Source organism: Brassica rapa, chromosome A08 (genome assembly GCF_000309985.2).
Source record: "Brassica rapa cultivar Chiifu-401-42 chromosome A08, CAAS_Brap_v3.01, whole genome shotgun sequence".
Classification (NCBI taxonomy): Eukaryota; Viridiplantae; Streptophyta; class Magnoliopsida; order Brassicales; family Brassicaceae; genus Brassica; species Brassica rapa.
The window spans coordinates 15,605,437-15,628,437 of record NC_024802.2 but is presented as its reverse complement, the minus strand read 5'-3'; the positions used below and the strand labels follow the sequence as shown (position 1 = coordinate 15,628,437).

General features: G+C 38.5%; 6 protein-coding genes across 8 annotated transcripts; 3 read left to right on the top strand and 3 right to left on the bottom strand.

Moving 5' to 3' along the window:
• The first annotated feature begins 31 nt into the window (after positions 1–31).
• LOC103834901 lies at positions 32–1,551 on the top strand. Of its 2 annotated transcripts, none has more exons than XM_009110996.3 (6): positions 32–429; positions 508–604; positions 690–841; positions 924–951; positions 1,050–1,158; positions 1,261–1,551. In XM_009110996.3, exons 1-6 carry the CDS (start codon positions 226–228, stop codon positions 1,340–1,342), a joined length of 672 nt encoding a protein of 223 aa, XP_009109244.1. In that variant the 5' UTR covers positions 32–225; the 3' UTR covers positions 1,343–1,551. The 2 variants fall into 2 exon arrangements, with proteins under 2 accessions (XP_009109244.1, XP_009109243.1); XM_009110995.3 differs by having other exon boundaries at positions 58–429; positions 687–841; positions 1,261–1,545.
• Positions 1,552–2,340: 789 nt separating this feature from the next.
• Positions 2,341–4,740, top strand: LOC103834900 (protein S-acyltransferase 8). Of its 2 annotated transcripts, XM_009110994.3 has the most exons (5): positions 2,341–2,484; positions 2,559–2,749; positions 3,127–3,312; positions 3,418–3,717; positions 3,800–4,740. In XM_009110994.3, exons 2-5 carry the CDS (start codon positions 2,705–2,707, stop codon positions 4,472–4,474), a joined length of 1,206 nt encoding a protein of 401 aa, XP_009109242.1. In that variant the 5' UTR covers positions 2,341–2,484; positions 2,559–2,704; the 3' UTR covers positions 4,475–4,740. The 2 variants fall into 2 exon arrangements, with proteins under 2 accessions (XP_009109242.1, XP_033133047.1); XM_033277156.1 differs by having other exon boundaries at positions 2,409–2,749.
• Positions 4,741–9,150: 4,410 nt separating this feature from the next.
• LOC103834899 (zinc-finger homeodomain protein 2) lies at positions 9,151–10,949 on the bottom strand. The gene has a single exon (XM_009110993.3). The coding sequence runs from the start codon at positions 10,005–10,007 to the stop codon at positions 9,375–9,377; it is 633 nt and encodes a 210-aa protein (XP_009109241.1). The 5' UTR covers positions 10,008–10,949; the 3' UTR covers positions 9,151–9,374.
• Positions 10,950–14,633: 3,684 nt separating this feature from the next.
• Positions 14,634–18,397, top strand: LOC103834897 (protein NBR1 homolog). Its single transcript, XM_009110990.3, has 7 exons — positions 14,634–14,815; positions 15,574–16,424; positions 16,519–16,642; positions 16,739–16,993; positions 17,127–17,276; positions 17,369–17,905; positions 17,985–18,397. The coding sequence occupies exons 1-7, from the start codon at positions 14,786–14,788 to the stop codon at positions 18,084–18,086; spliced, it is 2,049 nt and encodes a 682-aa protein (XP_009109238.1). The 5' UTR covers positions 14,634–14,785; the 3' UTR covers positions 18,087–18,397.
• LOC103834898 (31 kDa ribonucleoprotein, chloroplastic) lies at positions 18,300–19,830 on the bottom strand. Its single transcript, XM_009110992.3, has 4 exons — positions 19,309–19,830; positions 18,987–19,088; positions 18,585–18,866; positions 18,300–18,500 (listed from the first exon to the last, which is right to left on the bottom strand). Exons 1-4 carry the CDS (start codon positions 19,747–19,749, stop codon positions 18,438–18,440), a joined length of 888 nt encoding a protein of 295 aa, XP_009109240.1. The 5' UTR covers positions 19,750–19,830; the 3' UTR covers positions 18,300–18,437.
• Positions 19,831–20,910: 1,080 nt separating this feature from the next.
• Positions 20,911–22,773, bottom strand: LOC103834896 (probable pectate lyase 18). Its single transcript, XM_009110989.3, has 3 exons — positions 22,523–22,773; positions 21,672–22,421; positions 20,911–21,574 (listed from the first exon to the last, which is right to left on the bottom strand). Exons 1-3 carry the CDS (start codon positions 22,630–22,632, stop codon positions 21,214–21,216), a joined length of 1,221 nt encoding a protein of 406 aa, XP_009109237.1. The 5' UTR covers positions 22,633–22,773; the 3' UTR covers positions 20,911–21,213.
• Positions 22,774–23,001: the final 228 nt, after the last annotated feature.

Here is a 23,001-nt window from a genome sequence, read left to right as displayed (position 1 = left end):
AAAAATGCGATAACAAATTTTTAATTCGCTATATAAAGAAGATTCAATAAGATTCTATCCCAATCCTAACAAACCTAGTTGCTTGCTTGTTGTCTTTTTCCCTATTTTGTGAAAAATTAAACCAAAAAAAAAAGAAGAGGAAAAGGTTGGAGAAGACGAAGACGAATCATTCAATCAATCAATAGGCTTTCTCTTCTAGAGCTTCTCCACGCAAAAACTCCCACAATGGAAATAGAGGTATCTAGCTCGACTCGTTTAGATAGTATTCGTGTCCAACGCAAGACGTTGCAGAACTTGCTCCAGGATTGCCAAAGAGCTCTCCAGCTTCTAAATCTCTCCGATAGCGACCGCGTTGGCCAACATAGTGACTCACCGGATAGGGAAGAAGAGCTGTCTTCTTCCGAATCAAGAGATCCTGAAACCGATAAAGTAATGCTTATATCCTCATGATATCCTCATGATATATGTGAATTTAAAAGCTCTTTAATGATTTATCTTGCAATGCAGTTGTATGAGCTCATCAAGTCTAGAGTTGAATGCCATGACTTTCGAGATAGGTTAGAGTTAGCCCAAGCTTCACTTCTCCTCCAAGACCTTCCTGCTGGTAAACAAGTTCATTACAGTTTGAATAAGTTATATGTCCGTGTTGCGTTTAGCTTTAACTCTAGGTTGTTGAATTTTGGCAGAAGATGGTAGCTCTTGGGATGTAGTTAGTGAAGATGATATATTATGGGGTGACAAAAGTATGGAAGATGATTATGTGGTCGTTAGGGAAGAAGATGTAGCAGATGGTATTGCTTGTTTCATGGTTACTTATTTATCTTCCCTTGAGCAGACTAAGGTACGTACGTTCATCTCTGTGTCCTTTATGTGAACTTATCATGTGTAGTTAATCTGAGTGTGATATCTTTTTTTCTTTGTAGGATATTTCACCTGATCAGCTTCAGAAAGGTATGCTAGTGAGTTTGACTTTTATTATGTCTCTTCTCCTTATCAAAAAAAAAAATCAGATACTAAGAGTATGTGCTTATTATGAACTGGGAATGTAGCACTTAGCACCATGTTTTCTGTGAAGAAGAGAAAGGGGAAACTTCGTAAAGCATGGGAAGGTAGTAAAGTTATTTACAATGTTGCTTCATGGAGCGCCACTGCTATAGGGTACATTGATTCACCAAACACACACTCTTTTCTTTTTAACATCACATCCTTACTTTGAATGCTTCTAAGTTCTCACCAATATCCTTTTAATGGCAACTACAGGATATATCAAAACCCGATGATCCTGAGTATTGCATCTAAAGCCTTCTGGGTGTCTTGCAAGGCTATATCAAAGCTTGTCTGAATTGAATAACACATCTAACTCACAGGGTGGGGCTCATAAGTTACAACAATGTTTCTATATCATTTAATTTTATATCTGTACAGAATGCCGTTGGTGTATCCTTCTTCTCTATTATAGTTATCCACAAACATGCAATGTTAAAGATTAGTTCACATTCTGAAATAATCTGTATTTCAAAAACAAGTGCACAACTGTTTTATTCTTTTTTCCTTGTCAAAATCACCAAATAAATGAGGGAAACAGAGAATGTGACTCTTTTGCGTTTTGAGCTAGTGTTGTGTTTACCATGCGTACATGTCATCCACATTGCACTCGCCTAGGTACACTTTAACACTCATTTGGCGATCCACAGCAGCCTTCAGCTATCAGAACTCTGTCGCTTGCATATTATCTATTTCTGCAAATTCAAAAAGATAAAAACTTCTTGCTACTTTTTTTAATTTATTTGGAAGTTAGTTCCTCGGGAGCTTGGCAACGATCAGCTATCTCGTCTAGTGTCAGTGGCTCTATAGGATCTTTACAACTGCAGAAGTTGCCTCTCTAGACAAGATTTGAAAGAGAAGCAGGCATGGTGTGATTCTTAACTGGCTTCATTAAGATCCCAATCATGAACTGGGGGGTCTGTCACGTAATAATAGTTAAGGATTAAACTCCACATAACAGAATGGTGGAAGTAGTATGCAATTTTATTTTAAGACGGGTTGGATTAATTTCAAGCCGAGATCAAAGTGTTACCTGAGAAGGTAGAAGAAACTGAGAGCTCAGTTTGTGAAGTGATCAATTTGTTGTTGTTTTTTTTTTTTTTTTATGATAAGATGTTAGTATGAATTCTCATTAAACGAAACCTAAGTTGAAATCAAAAAACACCAACTAAAAGTTGTATAGAATGGATTTAACAGACAAGAAGAAGAAAACAAAAAGCGAGGGGGTACTAACTACAAGTACAACTAAATAATTGTGGTTTAGGAGGGTAAACATGATGACGTCATATAAACCAAGAAATATTATAAAAAAAAACAGGGAATAGAAAACGAAGTAGAGAGAAGGAAGAAGCAATCGATCGTTGGTTCGTCGCGTCGCACGCAAGACGACGCAGAATACAAAACACCACCCCCCCGTCGTCGTCGTCGTCCTTGAGGGAGGTCAGCCCATAAGTCGCTCGAGTCGCGACCCTCCCTTATTATATATTGTATAATCAATTCCTTTGTACTATTAGGTTTCTCATCGGAAGAACGAAAGCCCCTTTTCTATGAAATAGAACTAACGGGGAAGATATATATATACACCGCGCTGTCCTCGAGTTTCGTCTTCTGGGTACCTTAAAAGTTTTCTGCTTTCTGTCGCTTCTTCTTCTCTCGCTCCATGACACAGACACAACGAGTCTTCCAAGCCTGGAAAGGAAGCAATGTAAGCCCTTTCCTTATCTTACTTTACTGTTTTTGTTTCTTGGGTTTGGTCTGGGTGATGGATACTTCTCTCACTTCTCTTCTCTGGTTTGAAAGTTGCTTACTTTTTAGTTTATTTTGCCTTGTTTCTTGATTGGTTCAGCTTTGGTATGCTGTAAACTCATGTATGGAGAAATTGTAAAACTTGTGCTTCCTGTGTGAAAAGCATGAAACTTTAATGCCTTGATGATGCGTTCACAACCATTTTGACTCGAACTACGTTGAATAATCAGTGGTTATGGGGATTCATAAGCTGCGTACATTAGTTTGGTGGTTTAAATTAGAGCAATCTTATCTCTATATGATCTTGATATGCTCTGTCCTTGCTCTTTTTTTCAGAAGTTCATCCTTGGTGGGAGATTAATCTTCGGCCCGGATGCTAGATCAGTCCCTGTCACCGTCCTCCTCATCATAGTCCCTGTTATTTTATTCTGCGTGTTTGTAGCAAGGCATCTTCGCCACGAGTTCTCTCCCTACAATGCTGGATACGCTATCTTGGTCGTTGCAATTCTCTTCACTATTTATGTTAGTCTTAGAAAAATCAATTTCTTCTTGTTCTTTCACTTGCTTTTTGGCATTCAAATTTGTTATTGTTTGCTTTGCTTAATCACGTTGTTGGTTTTGGATTAGGTATTGATCCTCCTCTCCTTCACATCTGCACGAGACCCTGGCATTGTCCCACGAAACTTACATCCACCAGAGGAAGATCTACGCTACGAGACAACACTATCAGCAGACGGAAGACAAACGCCAAGCGTTCAGATTCCTCGGACGAAAGAAGTCATCGTTAACGGCGTTTCCGTTAGAGTCAAGTACTGCGACACGTGCATGCTTTACAGGCCTCCTCGTTGCTCCCACTGCTCCATCTGCAACAACTGCGTCGAGCGCTTTGATCATCATTGCCCCTGGGTGGGCCAATGCATTGGACTGGTAAAAAAAAAACTCATTTCAAAAACCATATTTTACTTAAAAATGTTAAATAGATTACTGACTTGGAAAAGTTCATTGGCAGAGAAACTATAGGTACTTCTTCATGTTTGTCTCCTCGGCGACACTTCTCTGCATCTACGTGTTCTCCATCTCGGCGTTATACATCAAGATTCTGATGGAACATCAACGCGGAACCGTGTGGATGGCAATGAAAGAATCTCCTTGGTCGGTTGCGCTGATGATATATTGCTTTATTGGCTTCTGGTTTGTTGGAGGGCTCACGGGGTTTCACTTGTACCTCATAAGCACAAACCAGACAACCTATGAGAACTTCCGGTACAGAGCAAACAGCAGAACCGTTGCTTATAACCGCGGCTGTGCTAACAATTTCATGGAGGTGTTTTGCACCAAGGTTAAGCCCTCGAGGAACAACTTTAGAGCCTTCGTGGAAGAAGAGCCTCCAAGAGTTGTTACAACAACCACCAGAGAGTCAGAGGATGAAGCCGGAACCCGGAGACAGAAAGTGGAGGATGATCTAGACATTGGGGACGATCTTATGAATATATCACAGCGGTGTAATCCAGCAGAGCAACCTCGTCATGGTTTGGATATTGACCAATCGATGCTTGGGGTTGCTGAGAGAGCGGGAACGATAAGGACGGAGACGAGGCATGGAAGCTGGGGGAGTAGAAGAAGTGGGAGCTGGGATATAGAAGCAGATGTGAGTAGTTCTAATGTCAGGGAGAGTCGGAGCTAAGTAACAGAAGAGGGAGGAGAAGGGGGAGGATGTGTTTATTACTTTTGTTTTTTTTTTAATTGGTACCAAACATTTGGAGGAGGTCTCTTTTTAGGACAGAAGTCGGAAGGATCTGATTTGGTTTTGGGGGATTTGCCAGTCAGTTCATGTAATCTTTGAGTATAGTCCCCTTTTCTGATCTTCTTTTCGTTTCCTTAATTGTGTATTGTGTGATATTCTGTTGTTGATATTATGTGGAATTCCATTCTGTATTTGCGTTGATAATATCTAGCTTCTTGTGTTTAGCTCAGCCAAAGATATATATAAGTCTGGACATTTGTAAGTGAACTCGAGATTGGAATTGATTCCAGACTGAAAACCTGAATCTGTATCTAATCCAATATGTAAAAATATCCAAACAAATTCTTTAGAATAGTATTTAATGTATTCAATGTTAATTGAATTCGAATGGATATCCAAAAACTTGAATGATTTTGATTAAAATCTGAATTATTATCTAAAATAGATATAAAAAACAATTAAGTTTATCAAATATTAGCTTTATGTTTATTTTGAACTGACCATAAAAATATTCAAAATTTGTCTGAAATGAATTCAGGTCTAAAAGCATCTTAGACAACGTTATAAAATTTTCCTGAATCCAAAGCATCATTAACCGAAACTACTTGAACATATGAATCTGAACTGGATTCAAAAGACTGAACCCAAAAAATGGATCCGGATATGAATGGGTATCCAAAACGCCATGCCTATACGTCAAATAAAGATTCAGTGAAATGTGTTATGTTCTATCATCCTCAACAGTCAACACTTGTCACGTCGTATCCTAGTTTCCTAAACAAGGGAAGACGATAATGGACTTTGTCGTCGACTAAACACAAACAACAAACCGCATTCACATAGGTCCTCCAAAATTAGCAAGTATAAATATAATTTTAGTATTTAATGTATCTGATTACAAATATAGTATTTTCTAAAGTTATCCAACGTTCCTAATCTAGCCAACTAAGTGTACAATATATATACCCCCTAAACTAAAAGACAAACAACATAAAATTGAATAACGGACCCGAGAAAAGAAACATTCAGACGCAAATAAATGGCTACTCTTAAGCTCAGCATCAGCGTCGCCTCATTTGAAATACATTGACGCGATCTGCGATCGCTCACATGACCAAGCTTTCTGCCTCCAGACATTGACTACCAATCCCCCTACGGCTGCTCCCATTGACTAACCATATTCTTTGTTGCGTATGTTTTGTTTCTTAAAATCAACCAAAGACATCTTTACTACTGTTTGCTTTGCATGTGAATGATTTTGAATGAGAATGATCATTCTTTTCGGTTAAAACCAATGTTTCTAAAACCGATATGGTAACAAAACCTAAAAAAGTTTTTGGATCAATGGTTAATACAGTTCGACCGAATTCAATTTGGTTCGATTGCATCAATCATAGAACAATAACTAGAACCAAATCTATATGTTTTGTCATTTTTTTAATATAGTTGAATTTAGTAATTAAAGGTTTTAATAAATGATTTTGAAATAAATTTAAATACAAACCAAATAAAATATCAAAGTTTTATTTGTACTAGTGTTCTTTTTATAAACAAGTCCGGTGATATTCAGTTTATTTGGTTCGATGGTTTTCGGGTTTTTGCCGGATTGATATTGGATTATTAACGGTTCGATGCTTTTGATTTTGTTATTTATATTTCTGGTTCGCAGTTTAAACAGCTGGTTTGGTCCGGATTTAAAATTACTTGTTCAAACGTTCTGCATGGTATTAATTGCAAATGAGACTGATCATTATTATTTTTCCTAACAAAATGTCTTTATTATCTCTGAAAAGAATCCACTGGCCGTGGCCGTGATGGCCCTCGCCGTATCCCACGCCGAGAAGACAGCGGTTTTTGTGGATGAGACGGCAAAGAAAGATCCAACGCTGAAGGCTTCGTTCACTGAGTGCCACAAGGCTTACTTAGCCGTCCAGAAGTATGTCCAGAAGCAATGATGATCCCTCTTGTACATATGGTTTAAGTACAAGAGGGATCATCATTGCTTCTTTTCTTTTTGGTAATGACTCTTTTGTAACTAGCTACTTGTACTTCTGGACATGCTTTCTTCTTCTAGTTAATAATTTAATCTCGGTCTCCCGGAACATTTTGGTAGAAAGAAACGAGACCTGTTTGCCTCTATAGTCGATAGAATCAAGCAAAAGGCGAGTGGCTGGTCTAACAGACATCTATCCGCAGCGGGAAAGATGACGATGCTCAAGAGTGTTCTTTCTCCTGTTCCGTCCTATGCGATGACATGCTTCAAGCTACCGATCTCCTTGTGTAAAAGAATACAATCTGCCCTAACCCGATTTTGGTGGGACGACCGTGACGGAAAGAAGAAGATGGCGTGGATATCTTGGACAACAATGACGCTCCCAAAATAAAACGGAGGGTTGGACTTTCGTGACATTGAGAGCTACAACGACGCGTTTCTCGCAAAGCTCAGCTGGCGCATAGCAAACAATCCGGAAAGCTTATTGGGGAGAATTCTCCTAGGAAAGTATTGCCAATCGGAAAGCTTCCTCACCTGTCAAGTCCGCTCTGCTTGCTCCCATGGCTGGCGCAGTATAATGATCGGGAGAGACATCATTGTGGAACACTCGGGCTGGGCTGTGGGAAATGGATCTACTATCAACATTTGGGAGAAGCCATGGCTCAGTCTCTCTGCGCAGGAAAGACCAATGGGACCAGCTCCTGAAGCGTTGGTAAATTGCACGGTCGCTGACCTGTTTACTCAAGATAAGAAGGCCTGGGATGTAGAAAAGATCAGACAGATACTACCGCTCGATGAGCAGCGTATACTCTCGATCAAACCTAGCTTTGAAGGAGCCTCAGATAAGATAATCTGGCTCAAGGATGCGTCTGGGGAATATACTACAAGATCAGGATACACTGCGGCTCTCCTGCAGCAAAGGGACTTCCCTACAACCCTCCAAACTACACCGGCTTTCAACTGGCAAAAGAACATTTGGAAGCTCAAACTTGCCCCAAAAGTTAAACTCTTCCTATGGAAGCTGTTCCATGGCGCCTTACCTGTAGGAACTCAACTTAGAGCAAGACAAATCAATGTGGAAGGAAAGTGTAAAACCTGTGGTTTACCTGAATCTATAAATCATCTGTTTCTCGAATGTGGCTTTGCTCAACAGGTATGGAGCCAAGCACCTGTCTCCCCGGGCATCGAGAATAGCGGATCCATAGATTTAAGGACAACATGGAACGGTCTGATTTCAAGGAAGAATCTTCCCCCAACGGGTGTATCGTCGGGACCCCTGGTGCCATGGATTCTCTGGCAGCTGTGGACAACGAGGAATAAGCTTGTTTTTGAAGATAAACGATGCTCCGCGGAGGAAGTTCTAACGAAGGCGATAGCTACAGCTAAGGAGTGGACTCAAAGTCAGCAGAGCTTACCGGATCAACGCCTACGCTCTCCACCTCCCCTGCTTCTACGGGGTTCAGGTGCTATTATCAGAACAGATGCGGCTTGGAATGAGGATCAACAACTAGCGGGTTTGGGCTGGACGATACAGGAGCCAAATGGAACTTTCTCCTTTGCGATCCCATCAACATTTGTCCGATCTCCTCTCCTAGCAGAGGGTCTTGCTATGCGAGAAGCGATAATCAAATGCAGGGATCTTGGTCTCTCAAGTGTGCGTTTCGAGTCTGACTCAGCCACGCTGATCAAGGTCCTCAATGAACAAGTCTCAAATGCAGAATTGTATGGAGTGGCTGCAGACATCATCTCTCTATCTCTTACTTTCGAAAGTTTTTCTTTTAATTGGATTCCCCGTGATAGGAACCTTGTAGCTGATAGATTAGCAAAACAGGCTCTGTCTGATGCGCTAGCTTTTAATGTCCCAACAAACTTTGGTTGAGAAAGTTAATGAAGTTTGGTTGTTTCAAAAAAAAAAGAAATGTATTAAGAAATTTTAATAAAGGTATGTATCAATAACATGAATATGTGAAAACCGTATACAAGAAAGTTTTAATTATTATTTATATTTATGGTGAAACCTTATACAAAATTCTCGTTTAGTTAGTTTCATATTTAGGGTCATTTGAGTGGGTTGGAAAGCTTACGTATATTCACATAATTAGGTAAATTTTCTTTGGTATGAATAAAACATTCCAGATTTTGCGATCGATAATCTCTGTGAACAACATCAAAAAAATTGAAATTCTCTTAATCGCAATGAAAATGTAAATATTACATAAGTTAAGATGTAGCTAGCCAAGGCTAGCTCGAACCTCTCCTGATCATCTGATTGACATGTGAGTATGGTAATGCTAATACAGTGATATAGAGTGGACTAGAAACGCTTGCTAAAATAGAAATGGATTTTTTATGTATTTACGCCGACATTCATATAGTAGTGTAGTACTAATTAATAAAGTGATATCAAATGAGTTGGAAACTTATAGTAGGAATCAAAACGAAAAGTATATATTATTATTGCTTTTCTTTATATTGATTAGCAATACTGGTTTGTGTTCACAAAGACTCAAACGGCTAACGACCTAAAACAGCTAAGAGTGAGATTCTTGGTCTACAAACAGCAACTTTATACTAGAAACAGCTTACTTCAGTTATAGATCATTTGTCCAAATATTCAGTCGCATCATATAATATAGGAGGTAGATTTATCAACTTAACCATTCAAACCAAAGTTGGAGTAGTTAATCACAATCGTCTTAAACCCTTCCAAAGTACTAGATTAAATTATTAACTAGAAGAAGAAAGCATGTCCAGAAGTACAAGTAGCTAGTTACAAAAGAGTCATTACCAAAAAGAAAAGAAGCAATGATGATCCCTCTTGTACTTAAACCATATGTCGGAGAATAATTAGGGTTTCTTACCAAGAGAGTTCTTGTTGTTATGCATCCAGATTTTAATCACTTGTCTCCTAATACCCGTCTCTCCACAGAACTGCTCAACCGCCACGTCATCGTGCTTCTGCATCCGCCACCCTAACCTCTCCGCGAATGCAAACATCTTCTCCTTCTGCTCCGCCGTGAACTTCGTTCTAAACCTCTTAGCCTTGGTTCCGCCGCTGCTGCTCGGGTTAGATGTATCCTCCTCGTCCGCCGAGGCAGCCGGTTGCCTGTATCCTGGCGGCGGCAGCTGAGGCGGGCGGTTGAAGTACGTCGGAACTATGTGGGCCCTGCCGCTGATCATTTCGGTTTCCTTACGGTGGAAGTTGCGGTGGCAGCAACAAGCTGCACACTTGAGAGCGTCGAGCGAACCATCTTCACCTGAATGCATGAACTCGCAGCAGCCGTCAACGGCGTGGCCAGCGATGTTAACGGCATGATTCTTCAAGCACTCTCTATACCTTGTCTTCTCTCCAACGCTAGTTCTCCTTCCTCCTCCGCCACCGCCGCTGGACGTGGCTCCCTCACCGCTCAGAGAGTCGTAACCGCCAGAGGGATGAACACCCGACATCTCCATTTCTTCTTCTTGCTCCTCAAAATTCATTTCTCTTATTATTTAATAGTTCTTGAACATCACAAGAATTACATCCGTACAGTTGAACTGTAACTTAAAAACTATTCAAGAGACCAATAATTCAAGTAGGTTATGAGTACAAATAATGAAAAGAACAATCACATATTTATATATTCAATTTAATCTGAAAGAAAAGTTGAAACTGTGAAGATAAGAGAGATGGTGTGAGAATTTGTGGTCAACAATAATTTAAATTCTTTTAGCATATTTCTCATATTCAGTTTCGTCAAAAAAAATTATCACTGTGTTTCCAGGGTTTATTAAAAGTATAGCTTATACAATTAAAAAAAAAATTAAAGCTCGTACCATTGATGTAAGATATAATTAAGTGGTAAATTTGAGATCGATTAGTAATTTGAAGGACGCTTAGGGTTTTGTTAAATGTAGTACGTGGGACACTGGGGACTTTTTTTTTTTTTGGTGAAAACACTGGGGACTTTACTCCAAAAATGAACTTTTTTTTTTTCAAAAAATGAACTTTGTTGAAAGCAAAAGTGCCTTTAATTAATTTTAATTTTGTTTTACTTGTGTTCATTATCAGTTTCGTTTTTCTCAAGTCGCGCATCAACGCAATGATGTACAATTGAAAATCTATAATCCGTCTTTTTTCTCAAATTAACTGAAAAACAATTTCAAATTTGTTCAATGAGATTTTCCATAGATCTAGTTTAAGTGTATATACAGCATCATATCTAACCGTTCTAATAATTCTTGTGTCTTGAAATGTGATTAGTTTTTTGGAATTTTCCTTAATTTGCTAATACGTTGCAGTGTTATATGTAGGAATATTACAGTGAGCCAACATCTGTGGACCAACCGATCTAGTCTTGTTTTGGACATGTTCGGCCGTGTTAAAAATCGAGTTGTTTAATTACACCCATCAATTCCAATGCATTTTAAACAAGTAACTATAGGATTGCCAGCAATCGAACTGAAAAAAATACACGATATTATTCGATAATATATGAAGATTTAAAAACAATTGAGAAAGATTGTTCCACGCCATGTTTGAGATGAGGGACTTGAAGAAGTCATGTTGCAGCGAATTCATCTAAGATCTAAAGCATCATTTTCTTTAGAACATAATTTAAGCTAAAATGTATTAATATGAAAACTATATTAAGCCTCTTTTTTTTTTTGATCAACATATTAAGTCTCTCAACCCTCTTTTCTCTCTCTATATATTTTTTTTAAAAAAATTAGAAAAACAAGTATATATATAACTTGTTGGATTGTTTATAATAGTGAAAGTGTGAAACACATACATTGGTTATAATGAGGATGGTGATATGAGTAATGATGAATAGGTTAATTTGAAACAACTATCAAATGGTCAAGATTCAAGAATAGGTGTAATTGAAACTCAACCTCAGATTCGGAGTATTTGGTATAAAAATAAAAATTACAATTCTCACAATATTACAGTAACTCATGATTCCTGAAGAAGGAAAAGGACAAGAAGACGATCAAGTTGATAAAGAAGGAAGGATCTGATTGTGGAAAAAGACAAATTACGAAGGCCGGTTTGACAATGGAATAGCTCCACAAAAAGATGTGCGCGTAGTCAAGAGAAAGTTGATGATGAGTTTTGCAGAATCATCACGTGAATCGTTGTGTGGTTATGTCTCCCCTCCCTTCTACTCTCCTCTCCTCTCCTCTCCTCTCCTCATCCGTATATACGGTATCAGAGCATGGTTTGGTAGTTTTGGTGATCTACTAATATATATATTATTTAATATGCTCTACCCGTTGATTCAATTAATTCAGGTAAGAAACGTACTTAGCGCATTTAATATTATAGAGTGAATTTTTAAATCAACTAATTTAGTTAATTTTGGTAAAAACGCACTTGATGTTATAAGTGGACTTTTTTTTTATGAATTAGCACTATACTGTTTGATCCGAATTTATGATACTTTTTGACTAACATCAAAAAGTAATTGACTCACGTGTTATCAGAGTAGCTATGGGACAGATCCATATATCCGAGAAATTTAAGGTACCCGGATCCGTGGATTTAATATCCGGATTTGTGGTTTCTAGATATCCGTATTTCGGATATCCGTCTCTATATTCTATTACCCGCGAATATCCAAATCTGGATCCGTAAAAATAATTAAATTTTTTTTAAAAAAATACTAAATTTTTTTAAAAAAATGATACATAAATTAAATATTTATACAAGATTTATAAATATATATTCCATCTGTTCCTAAAAGTAAAATTTTTCAGAGTTATTTTTATTCCAAAATAATAGATTTTCTAGAATTTTAAAGTACTTTTAGTATTTAATGTTGATAAATTATGCTTTTAATGAATTGATTAAATACTATTAGTTAATAGTTATTAGAAAATGTATAGTGAAATAAAATAATTGTAAACATTTATTATATTTTTAATATGCGTGAATACTCTATAAAATCTTTCTTTCGGGAACGGAGGGAGTATATATCTCTATAATATTATAAAAACTAAAATATAATATTATTAAACTAATTTATGTATAAATATTATTATATAAAATATAAATATTAATGAAATTTAAAAATTAATATTTTTAAAAATACAGATCCGGATATCTGGACCTAAAAGTTAAGATATTCGGATCCAGATTCAGTTAGGACGGATCCAAGATTTTACTATTCAGATTCGGATCCGGGTACCCTGGATATCCTATTTTCAGAACGGATCCGGAGCGGATCTCGGATCGAATCAGAATCTCGGATAATAAGTCTTATGCCTATATCAGACTACTATATAAACTGTATAGATCAGGAATTTAAATCAAACTTCCGAAATAATTGTGATTTTGTTTAAAATGAAACTTGAACCCAAAAAAGTACATTCTCAAATTTTACCTACTACTTGACCATGAGGTAATATATATACACTATACAATATGAGAAATGTTTGTCTCTATTTTGGAAAGATGGCACACTTTCATATGTTAGATATTTTTATGTATATTTAAACGCTATCTATTAATGGCTTCTTTTATGTAGAATTTTCTTAACTTTCAATGTTCTAAAATGTATGATGCTTTAAGTAAATACATAACTATTAAAAAATACCTTAAAAGTATTACTAAACAGAATTTAAAACTTATTTAACCAACTGCAAAGTATATTACAAAATAGGACCCTGTATACAGTTTTTTACAAAGTTAAAAATTATCTAGAACAATTAAAACATCTTACACATTGAAACATCAAAACCTTATTTAAAACTCATACATTTCGAAAGGGAGGAAGTATTCATCAAACATTTGTTCTTATAGTCCATGAATCCATAACCACAATAATAACATGTATGTTTATCTTTTCCTTTGGTTAAACTGAAAAACAAATACTAAAGCCGAACCAAGTTTTATGAGCGTCATTCAGTAACCAGAATACCTTGTACCACAACTAACTTAAAACGCACCTGGAACAATGGTAGAGTTAAAACATTTTTTAAATTTTCTTGTTTACAGTCATCTTGATAAAAAAAAGCACTATACATCTTTGCCAGATTAGGTAGAAGCATTTCCATGATGAGCTTTCTTTGATGGCTTAACATAATTTATGCAAACGAACAAGAAACTTGTTGATTCATGCTTGATCAACCTTAATCTGCCTATAGTTTGTTAATTAGCACAATCAAAGGTTGGAAGATAAGGTTTGTCCCGCCTTTCCCACGGATCGCAACTAAGAGAAACTTCCTTTTTGTTTTGTTCTCACAAATTAAGCAAAATGTAACAAGAAAGTACCCAATAGGCATCTCTGCGTGTGGCAATGAAGAGCATTACATCCTGATCAGCTATTGAAGTTATCGGCATATACTGCATGCGCCCAGTAGGCAGTATAGTACGCCAAATCATGGATCAGTATGCCTTTACTACGGTTCACTAGTGATTAGTCTGATTCTCTTAACAGCCCATCAGGCTTGTTAAAACATGTAACAAGTGTGTATGAACGGAACCTTAATTCTCCCTTGTATGTCTGTGCATCTCCGCCTCATCTATATAAACCACATTTGAATTTGATGCAATATATAATCAATGGGTATGACTACAATCAAACCGGGTATACATGCTTCTGATATATAAATGTGAAACGAATTAATCAAGAAAGCTAGTAAGCAACAACTTGGGCATCCGATATCCACATTACAGGTACATTTTAGAAAAAAAATTTAGGTTTGTATAGTTCACTACTTCCTTTTTATACAAAACTATAGAAAATGCGCAGATGGCCTTGAAATAGTTCACTACTTCCACTTCTTTTATTAATGGTAAGTTTATGATCAGTTGTTAATTGTAAGTTTCAACAGATAAAAATCTAACAAGAAAACATATCATGATATCACAATCATAATATATCCAGTTGGGTGAAAGTGAAACCCCCTTGGATGTTCCAAAAAATAAGCTAGTTCTGTGTAAAAGTTGTTGATAATATAATCATTTTTTTAATAATTATCATAATAACATAAATTACCATTTAAAAAAAAAATCTAGTTAGTTAAGTAAGTGAAATTAAATATCTTTAATAAATAATGAATTAGAAAAAGTCAAATCATAATATCTTGGTGTTGGATAAGTCAAATTTAAAAAAAAAAAGCAATCGTCCGATCATATATAAAAACGCGAGGGTCTATCGAGAGATATTTGGGAAGTTGACGACATAAGCGGATAACGGGTACGCTTCCTTCTCCCTTAAAAAGGATTTTAACCTTTCCGAGCACTCATCGTGAACTAGGGTTTCTTCGCAATGGATTCTGCTACTTCTCTCGTCGTCAAGGTTATTATACAATCCTCTTTTCTTATTTGTAATGATCCTCACAGTTTTGTAGCTGTAGCTGCCAGTTGATCATGTGGCAGCTATCGTGTCGCTTTTGTTCTAGGTTTTACGAGATTTAATGTCGCTTGTGATCGGTCCTTTCGTTTTTGAATTTGATTTCACCGTGGATCGAACCGTTTAAGGGCATCATTATTGGTGTTCTTTAGGTTGAGGCCCATGATCCCTTAACTTTTAACTAAAAACGCTAAGAGATTTCTCTCAAGTCCCTTATTTAAGGGCCGTTCCTTAGCTTTTTTTAAGTTAAAAGCTAAGGGACCCTACGCTTAAAGACCCTACTCAAGGGTTAATGCCCTTAGAAGCAGACAAGGTTTCCTTAAGACACAGACCAATACAGAGCTAGAAGCATATAATCCTGTATCTGCTAGAAGCATATAATCCTAAGAAAGATTCAAAATTAGGTTTGATTGTATCCAGAATCAGAACTTGGGATTCTAACTAGTTTAAAGGTTGCTTGATCGTGATTTCTAAGCTTCTTGTTATTTAAGTTTGTTTCTCTGACAAAGTTTCCTTAAGACACAGACCAATATGCCACCACATCTGTTATTGGTCGGTCTTGAGGAAAACTTGTTAGAGAAACATAACCATGTGTTTTTGTTTCTGATCTTAAGTGTCTAAGGCATTGCCACCGCATCTGTTATTCAAGGGTAACTTAAGTTTAGTTTGTTTCATTTAAGTGATGTGTTTTTTAATCATTGCAGGTTAGCTATGGAGGTGTGCTTAGGCGCTTCAGGGTGTCTGTCAACGCTAATGGACAGCTTGATCTTGATATGGCTGTTCTTAGGTGGAAGATCATTCGTCTGTTTAACTTCCCTGTGGATGCTGACTTCTCTCTGACTTACTCTGATGAAGATGGCGATGTGGTGGCCCTGGTTGATAACAATGACCTCTTTGATGTCACGAATCAGCGCCTTAAGTTCTTGAAGATTAATGTGCAGTCCAACACTTACTCTGTTGCTCCAGAGGGTACTCGGAGTTCAACAGCTTCGGCCATGCCTAATAGCCTGAACCCAGTTTCCCAAATCCAGAAGGGTATCAACGATGAAACCATATCCAAGGTGTATATTGACCTTGCATCTAAAGCGGCTTCTTCTAGCCCTGTTGTTGGTGAGCTGTTTGATTGCATCTCCAAGCTAGGGACACTCTCTGGTCCTCAGGAAGGTAGTCTTTTATCACCTGTTGCTATTCCCGTTCTTTCGGGTCCTTACCCGAGCAGGGAGGTTCCTTCCTTTGGTGAAAAGAAGAGCCAACCCGGGAAAAAACCTGTTGATCTTAATGAACCAACTGGCTTTGCTGTTTCAAAGACTTCTGGTCCTGTACCAACCTCCTCTGGAATTGATGCTAGTTTCAACGAGTGTCCCTTCAGTGGAAGTACCGTGAATCGCTCCGGTCCAAATCCAAGCAACTTCAAAAAGCATGCCCGGCGTGTATGTCATTCCAAAAAGAGCAGCAATGGTGATTACTGGACCTCACTGGGTGTCTTCCATAAGGGCATCCGCTGTGATGGATGTGGAGTTCTTCCAATTACCGGGTCAAGGTTCAAGTCTAAAGTGTAAGGAAGACCTTTTCTTATAGCAAATATAGAAACTATAGTCATCTTAGAAATTTGGTTTTGCTTATTTGTCTCTATGGTGAATATTTTTCAGCAAAGAAGACTATGATCTTTGCACCATCTGCTTTTCGGTGATGGGTAACGAAGGGGATTACACAAGGATGGATAAGCCAGCCTCAGTTCAACATTCACATCCTTTTAGAGGACAACTTACCCCAGTACTGCTCTTCTTCTATCTTTAAGCTTCCTTTTTATCTGTGCCGTCTCTTTCCTTAGTGTAGCTAAATGGAAATCTTACCCTTTTATCTATATAGATCTCGAACCCGTGGGTGGGCCATGTGCCACAACCACAACATGGAGGTTTACACCTCAGGTGCACTCGGCCTAAGCTTGACAGCCGCTTTGTGCTTGATGTGAATGTACTTGATGGGACAGTTTTTGCTCCATCTGCTCAGTTCACTAAGATTTGGAAAATGAGGAACAATGGTTCGCTGGTGTGGCCGCATGGTACTCAGATAGTCTGGATCGGTGGGGACAGACTCAGCAACTCATTGTCAGTTGATTTACAGGTATGTTCCATTTACAGATCAATTATGTAGTTTTGAATTATTCGCAGTTTGGCTTGAGTTAGCTTTTTCTGTGCACAAAGTGGCAATAGTTTTTTTTTTTACTAGTTGTTTATTGGTCTCAACATTATTGCAGATTCCAGCGGAGGGTGCGCCTATCGACAGTGAGCTGGACGTGAAAGTTGATTTTGTTGCACCAGAGTTACCTGGTCGATACATTTCTTATTGGAGGATGGCTTCCTCTAGTGGTGCCAAGTTTGGGCAACGTGTTTGGGTGTTGATACATGTACTTACTAGATCTTGCTGCTCTCTCCTTTTAATATTTGTTTCTCTATCAAAACGTCTTTGATAACCTTTTGTTGTTGTTTGCGTGGTTAGGTTGATGCATCCTTGGAAAATTTCGTTGTGAATAAGTTTCATGGACTGAACTTGAATGCCTCCCCTGATGAAAACTCTTCAAGCGAATTTACAGGGATCAATCATAAGCCAACTCAAGCTGGCAGCTCCAGTGTTAACTCTGAGGTAGTGAAAGGTGCTGATCTAGAAGGAGAAGCAGCTGGATCAAAAGTCCCAGAAAAGGATGACCTGCCGGTTGGTGAAGCTGAGCCTGCTACTCTTAGTCCATCTTCATCTTCGTCATCATTCAACATGATCGAGTTCCCAAACATGCCTGCTGTTGAGGCCTTGGGTGGTGGTTCGTCATCCACAAAGGACATCCCTGTTGATCTTCAAGAGGATATTGAGAAGAACGACGTGGAGATAACCATGCTCAAGGAGCTGGAGGAAATGGGTTTCAAAGAGATTGATTTGAACAAGGAGATCTTAAGGGAAAACGAGTATGACTTGGAGCAGTCTGTTGATGCTCTTTGTGGAGTTAGCGAGTGGGATCCTATCCTAGAGGAGCTTCAGGAAATGGTGAGTGTGTGCACTTTTGTATTTTAATATTTGAAAATCAGATAAAGGGTGCGGTGTTGATGATGTGGATTTTTGCCAGGGCTTCTGTGATGATGTGACGAACAAGAAGCTGCTGAAGAAGAACAATGGAAGCATTAAAGGCGTAGTGATGGACCTCCTCACTGGCGAGAAGGAGGCTTAATGTGTTGCTTTTGATTCTGGGAACTTCTTATCTATCAGGTTAAACTATGTTTTAGTACTAATAAACCCTGATTATGCTTGTTTGATGAATGATGGATTTTATTATCGAAATAAACTCTCTTTTTTCCGAAGAGTGATTACGAGCCAAGACTCACTAACCATACAACACCAACCTTTAGTCTTAGGTAGGTCTCAACTAATTTGTATGTCAAGGTACTACTGAAGGCAATGATGTGCTATAGAAGAAGCAAGAGTTCAGACAGAACAAAAAAAAAAATCATCAAAGAGTGTAAGAATCTCGTCTAAACAAAATGGAAAGAGATAAGAGAGGCACAAGAGAAAATCTCAATCCTTAAAATCCACGCCTTGGACGTTCCTCCGCGACATTCACTCTGATTGCTCTACCTTCCATGTTCTGCAAACATAGACATAAAGAAAGATCGATTGAGAGATCATCACAGAATCTTCATAACCATGACCATATGAGAGGAAGGTTTACCTGTCCATCAAGAGCAGCGATAGCGTCGTTGAGTTCAGTCTCGTTAGACATTGTCACAAAACCGAACCCACGTGAACGACCTGTCTCACGGTCGTAGACCACACGAGCTTCCACAACTTTGCCATGCTCGCTGAAAACTTGTTCTAGACGACCGTTGTCCACATCCCATGGTAGGTTTCCAACATAGACTCTGAACGCAGGTTCGTATACCCGAGGTTGGCGTTCTGGACGTGATCCTCTCGGTGCTGCCTTGTTTACTGTCAGAAGCCTTCCGTTCAAATCCTGACAAAACGTGAAAAAAAGACCAATACGCAGATGCTCAGTAACGTTGTCACAAACAGAATCAGACATAACATCCCCACTTATGAGCCAATATCAAGATCAGATATGCTAGAAACTTACATAACGGTTGAACTTCTCGACAGCAGTCTCAGCTTCCTCCACCGTACTCATTGTCACAAATCCAAACCCACGACTCTGGTCTGTCTCTCTGTTGTAGATAACCTTCAACCACAAGAATCCCAAGAACACTTTAGGATTAACAACGTTATCTATACGAACATATAATGTCAATAGATGCAAATTCAATCCACACATCACTTCAGTAGTACTCTCAAGCCAGAGATGCTTCAAACACTTAAAAGCCAATAACATTACTTTTATCTAAACCACTTAAGCAATGCATAATGAACATAAACACATACAAGCAGCAAATAACATTCACCTCAGCGATTTCAACGGTACCAGCTTGCTCAAAGAGCATAGCCAAGGCTTGGCTATCAACGTCGTACGCCAAGTTTCCGACGAAGAGCTTCGCTTCTTCCGGTGGCTCCGGGAAGTCACCTCCTTCGCTCACATCTCCTTCCTCTTCGGAAAACGTCGCCTCTGGCTCGTTCTCCTCAACGGCGACGGAAGCGCTCACGTCCCCACCTTCTTCCCCCTCCCAATCAGAAGTCTGAGCAACGAAGGAGACGAAAGGGGACTTCTTTAGGTTGGTTTTGGCTTTGAGAGATAGGGAGACGCGGGAGAAAGAGAGCGGGAGGTTAGTGAGGAAGGAGCAGCGAGGGGAGATGATGGAGAGTGAAGGGTGGGAGAAGATGGTGGAAGAGGAAGAGTCCGCCATGGCTAAGGGCTTGAAGCTTGAGGTTACTATTGAAGAAGCCATTGCAGAGGAAGAGGAGTGGGAGAGAGATAGGGATAAGGAGGGACAAGACAGCGCAAGAGAAGAGACTATTGTTCGATACCAAAAGTTAATATCATTTAAGAAATAAAATATTTTGAAAATAGAAAAATAATATCTGAATGGGCTAATTATTGGGCCATTCGATTAGGATGGGCTTGGTTTAGATAGGTTGAATTTTTAAGTTCTACAGGTTCTAGGTCCTGGAATAGAATATGACCCACTAAAAGTTAACATAACATGTTCATGTGTTTGGAACAAAACGAGTCCTTGGGACAGCAAAACAAAATATCCATCTCGGACCCAGTGGTTAGTATGTAATGGGATCATTCGGTCTTCAAACTATATCATCCGATCTTTAAACCCTAATTGTTTTGAATGTCAAAAATTTCTAACAACTTTGATGTTATATTATTACTATGACAAAAGAAAAAGAAGGGAACAACTTTACATTCTGCATTACTACTGACTTAAAGTGACTTTACCGATTTGAACTACCACATAAACAAACCAACTTACATTTTGTCTTTTAATTTGTTTGCTTTTGCATGGTGCTTGAACGCCAATACTATCTTTTGTACCATGGCCGTTTGGCTTATTACTTGCAATGGAAGTTATCAGTGTTAAAAAAAAAAAAAAACAAACCAACTACATCACATCGTTTGTTGCGACTAGTAACCACGTGATCTTATTGCTTTTTCTTTCCTTAATGAATTAATAATATGTTGCACATGGGATATGACATGGCAAAGAAAAAGGTGTATTATATTGGTTAGTTATATGGAGGAAAACGAATACATTGGCTCTTTAGTTATACTAGTTACAGATTTAAAATATATCCACAATCAGTGGACAATAGTCAATACACGAATATGACCACTCCATCCAAAGTAGGGCTGCTGAGACACATGACTGCTTCAGTTTTTCTTCCTTTTGAATTATTTGTATTTAACACAGTCTATGCATCAACCATAGTGTAGAAAAGTCGTGGCTTTTGTCAGGCATTGATTGGTTCAAACAACTTTGACCCAAAAAGCTTCCCATGTTAGAGAACATTCCAAACTTTCTGAGTTATGAATGTGCATTGTGTGCCTACACTTTCCATATGAGCTGTTTGTGTTCATCGTTATGATTTTATAAGAAGATAAAAAAAACAGAAGACATATATTATAGTATATTAATATGAAGATCAACACATCTGCACTTGTTACTACACTTTAACCTAATAAAAGATACCTTAAAACAGAAAATTCCTTAGATGGGTCCTAAGAGAAGTGAAGCCAGAGGTTGTATTCTCCTTAACTTTACCCCAAAAAGAAGAAAAATCAAAAGAGACTAATTAAAAGGGGGTAATGAAAGTTATAACTTAACCCCTTAATTGATGGCTTTAATTGCCTTTTCTATATCATTTTTTAAATTGGCTAAATACACTTAAGTGAGCCACCACAATCAGCAACGGGAACCCTTACGGCAATTCAATGCACCAGAACCAACCGTCAACGGTCCAACAAGAGAAGACGGTCTAGCCCCAAGACTCGAAGCCTTGGCATAGCTAGACGAGGTAGCACCACCCGAAGGCGTAAAAAATGCACCGTTTAGCAATAAATCACCAGAGGATCTCCAGTTCCAGCTCTTCCACTCACTCTCTGGGGCGTCCTCATGCTTAGTCACTTCTTTGCTAAATCTAATATCTGGGGCCAAAAATCTGTTCCCTTGACTATTGATTGTAGGGTTAGCACTTCCACCAATAGCATACATCTCCCAATGTGTATAGTCGTTGTTCACCACATGGAAGTACCCATGTCTACACCTACACACATCAAACAAATGGTCCCAAAATTTTAATCACATATCAAAATCACATTAATTTACTAACAAAAATCTAACATTATTATATACTTTTTTACCTTGGCATTCTTTGAACAAGACCTTCGCCAAAATGGTTAAAAGCAATGGTGATTTGCATGTTCTTGTCACGAGTGTAAGTGTCACTATGACCAAGCAACATGACCTTATCATGATGCGTCATGTAATTGTTAGACAGAGTAATAGCCGTCGAGCCTATTATAGCATCAATAAGCCCGTCTTCGCAATTAGATAACGAACAATGGTCAACCCAAACATGACTTCCTCCAAAGATGGAGACACCGTCACCGTCCGATATCGTTCTCCATCCGTAATGCCGTGGTGAGCTCCGCACCATAGCGTTACCACCTGGCTTACAATCATGGATATGGATACCATGGATGATGATGTTAGTCACGTACTGGATCGTAATGCATGGCCCACCAGCCATGTGTACTGACGCGCCACGACCGTCTATGGTCTTGAAAGAGTTCATGATCAGCTCTTCTTTGAGCTGAATGGTCATGTCTCGTTGGAAAATGATCCATAGTGGCTCGTCTTGAACCACAGCGTATCTTAACGTTCCGGGTTTGGGGGTCACTGGGTCGTCGTTTCCTGAGTCTGTCACCACGTAGATACGACCATCTCGGCCACCTATAGCGTTCTTGCCGAACCCTATGGCGCAGTCTGCGAGACGTTGACGGTTGGTCTCCCAGTGTGGATCGCATCGCCAACAGTCGTCGATGGGGTTACCAGTGGTGCATGAGAGGTAACCTAGCTTCCTTCTTCCAGCAACCGACGCATTAATGCTCCTGCAAGAGTTGACAACCAAGGATATTATTATTACATGAGAAGTTGTGTTACAAGTAAAATGTGCAAGAAGAATATGGAAGAAATAAGATTTAATTTGTACTTGTGAACTTCTTCGACGATAGCTTCTGGGTCTGGTACTGGTGAAGATAAGATCAAATGAGCATAGAGAAGAAAGGAGACTATGGAGATAAAGAGCTTCGTCATCTGCATTTTTCTTTATTTTTTCTTCTCTTGGTTTAAGTAAGAGAAGAGGGAAACGAAGATGGAGGAGAGAAGGTTTGAGTGCGAATAGATGAAAGTTTGAGTGTTTATATAAAAGATATATGTACAGGAAACTCCACACTCTTTTGTTATTGGACTTTTCGGTTTAGGGTCCCACTCTTTTATATATATCTTCTTTAGTAAAGAATTTATATAATAATAATCTTTAGGAAGAACCAATAGAATGCTTTACATCCGTTACAATTGTTGACAAAAAAAAACAAAAGCCTCCAATCTAATTAGGTCGAAAATGTTATACTTTTCAAATAAGTTCCACTTGTCTGTTACTCTGTTTAGCCGAATAAAAACAATAGGAAG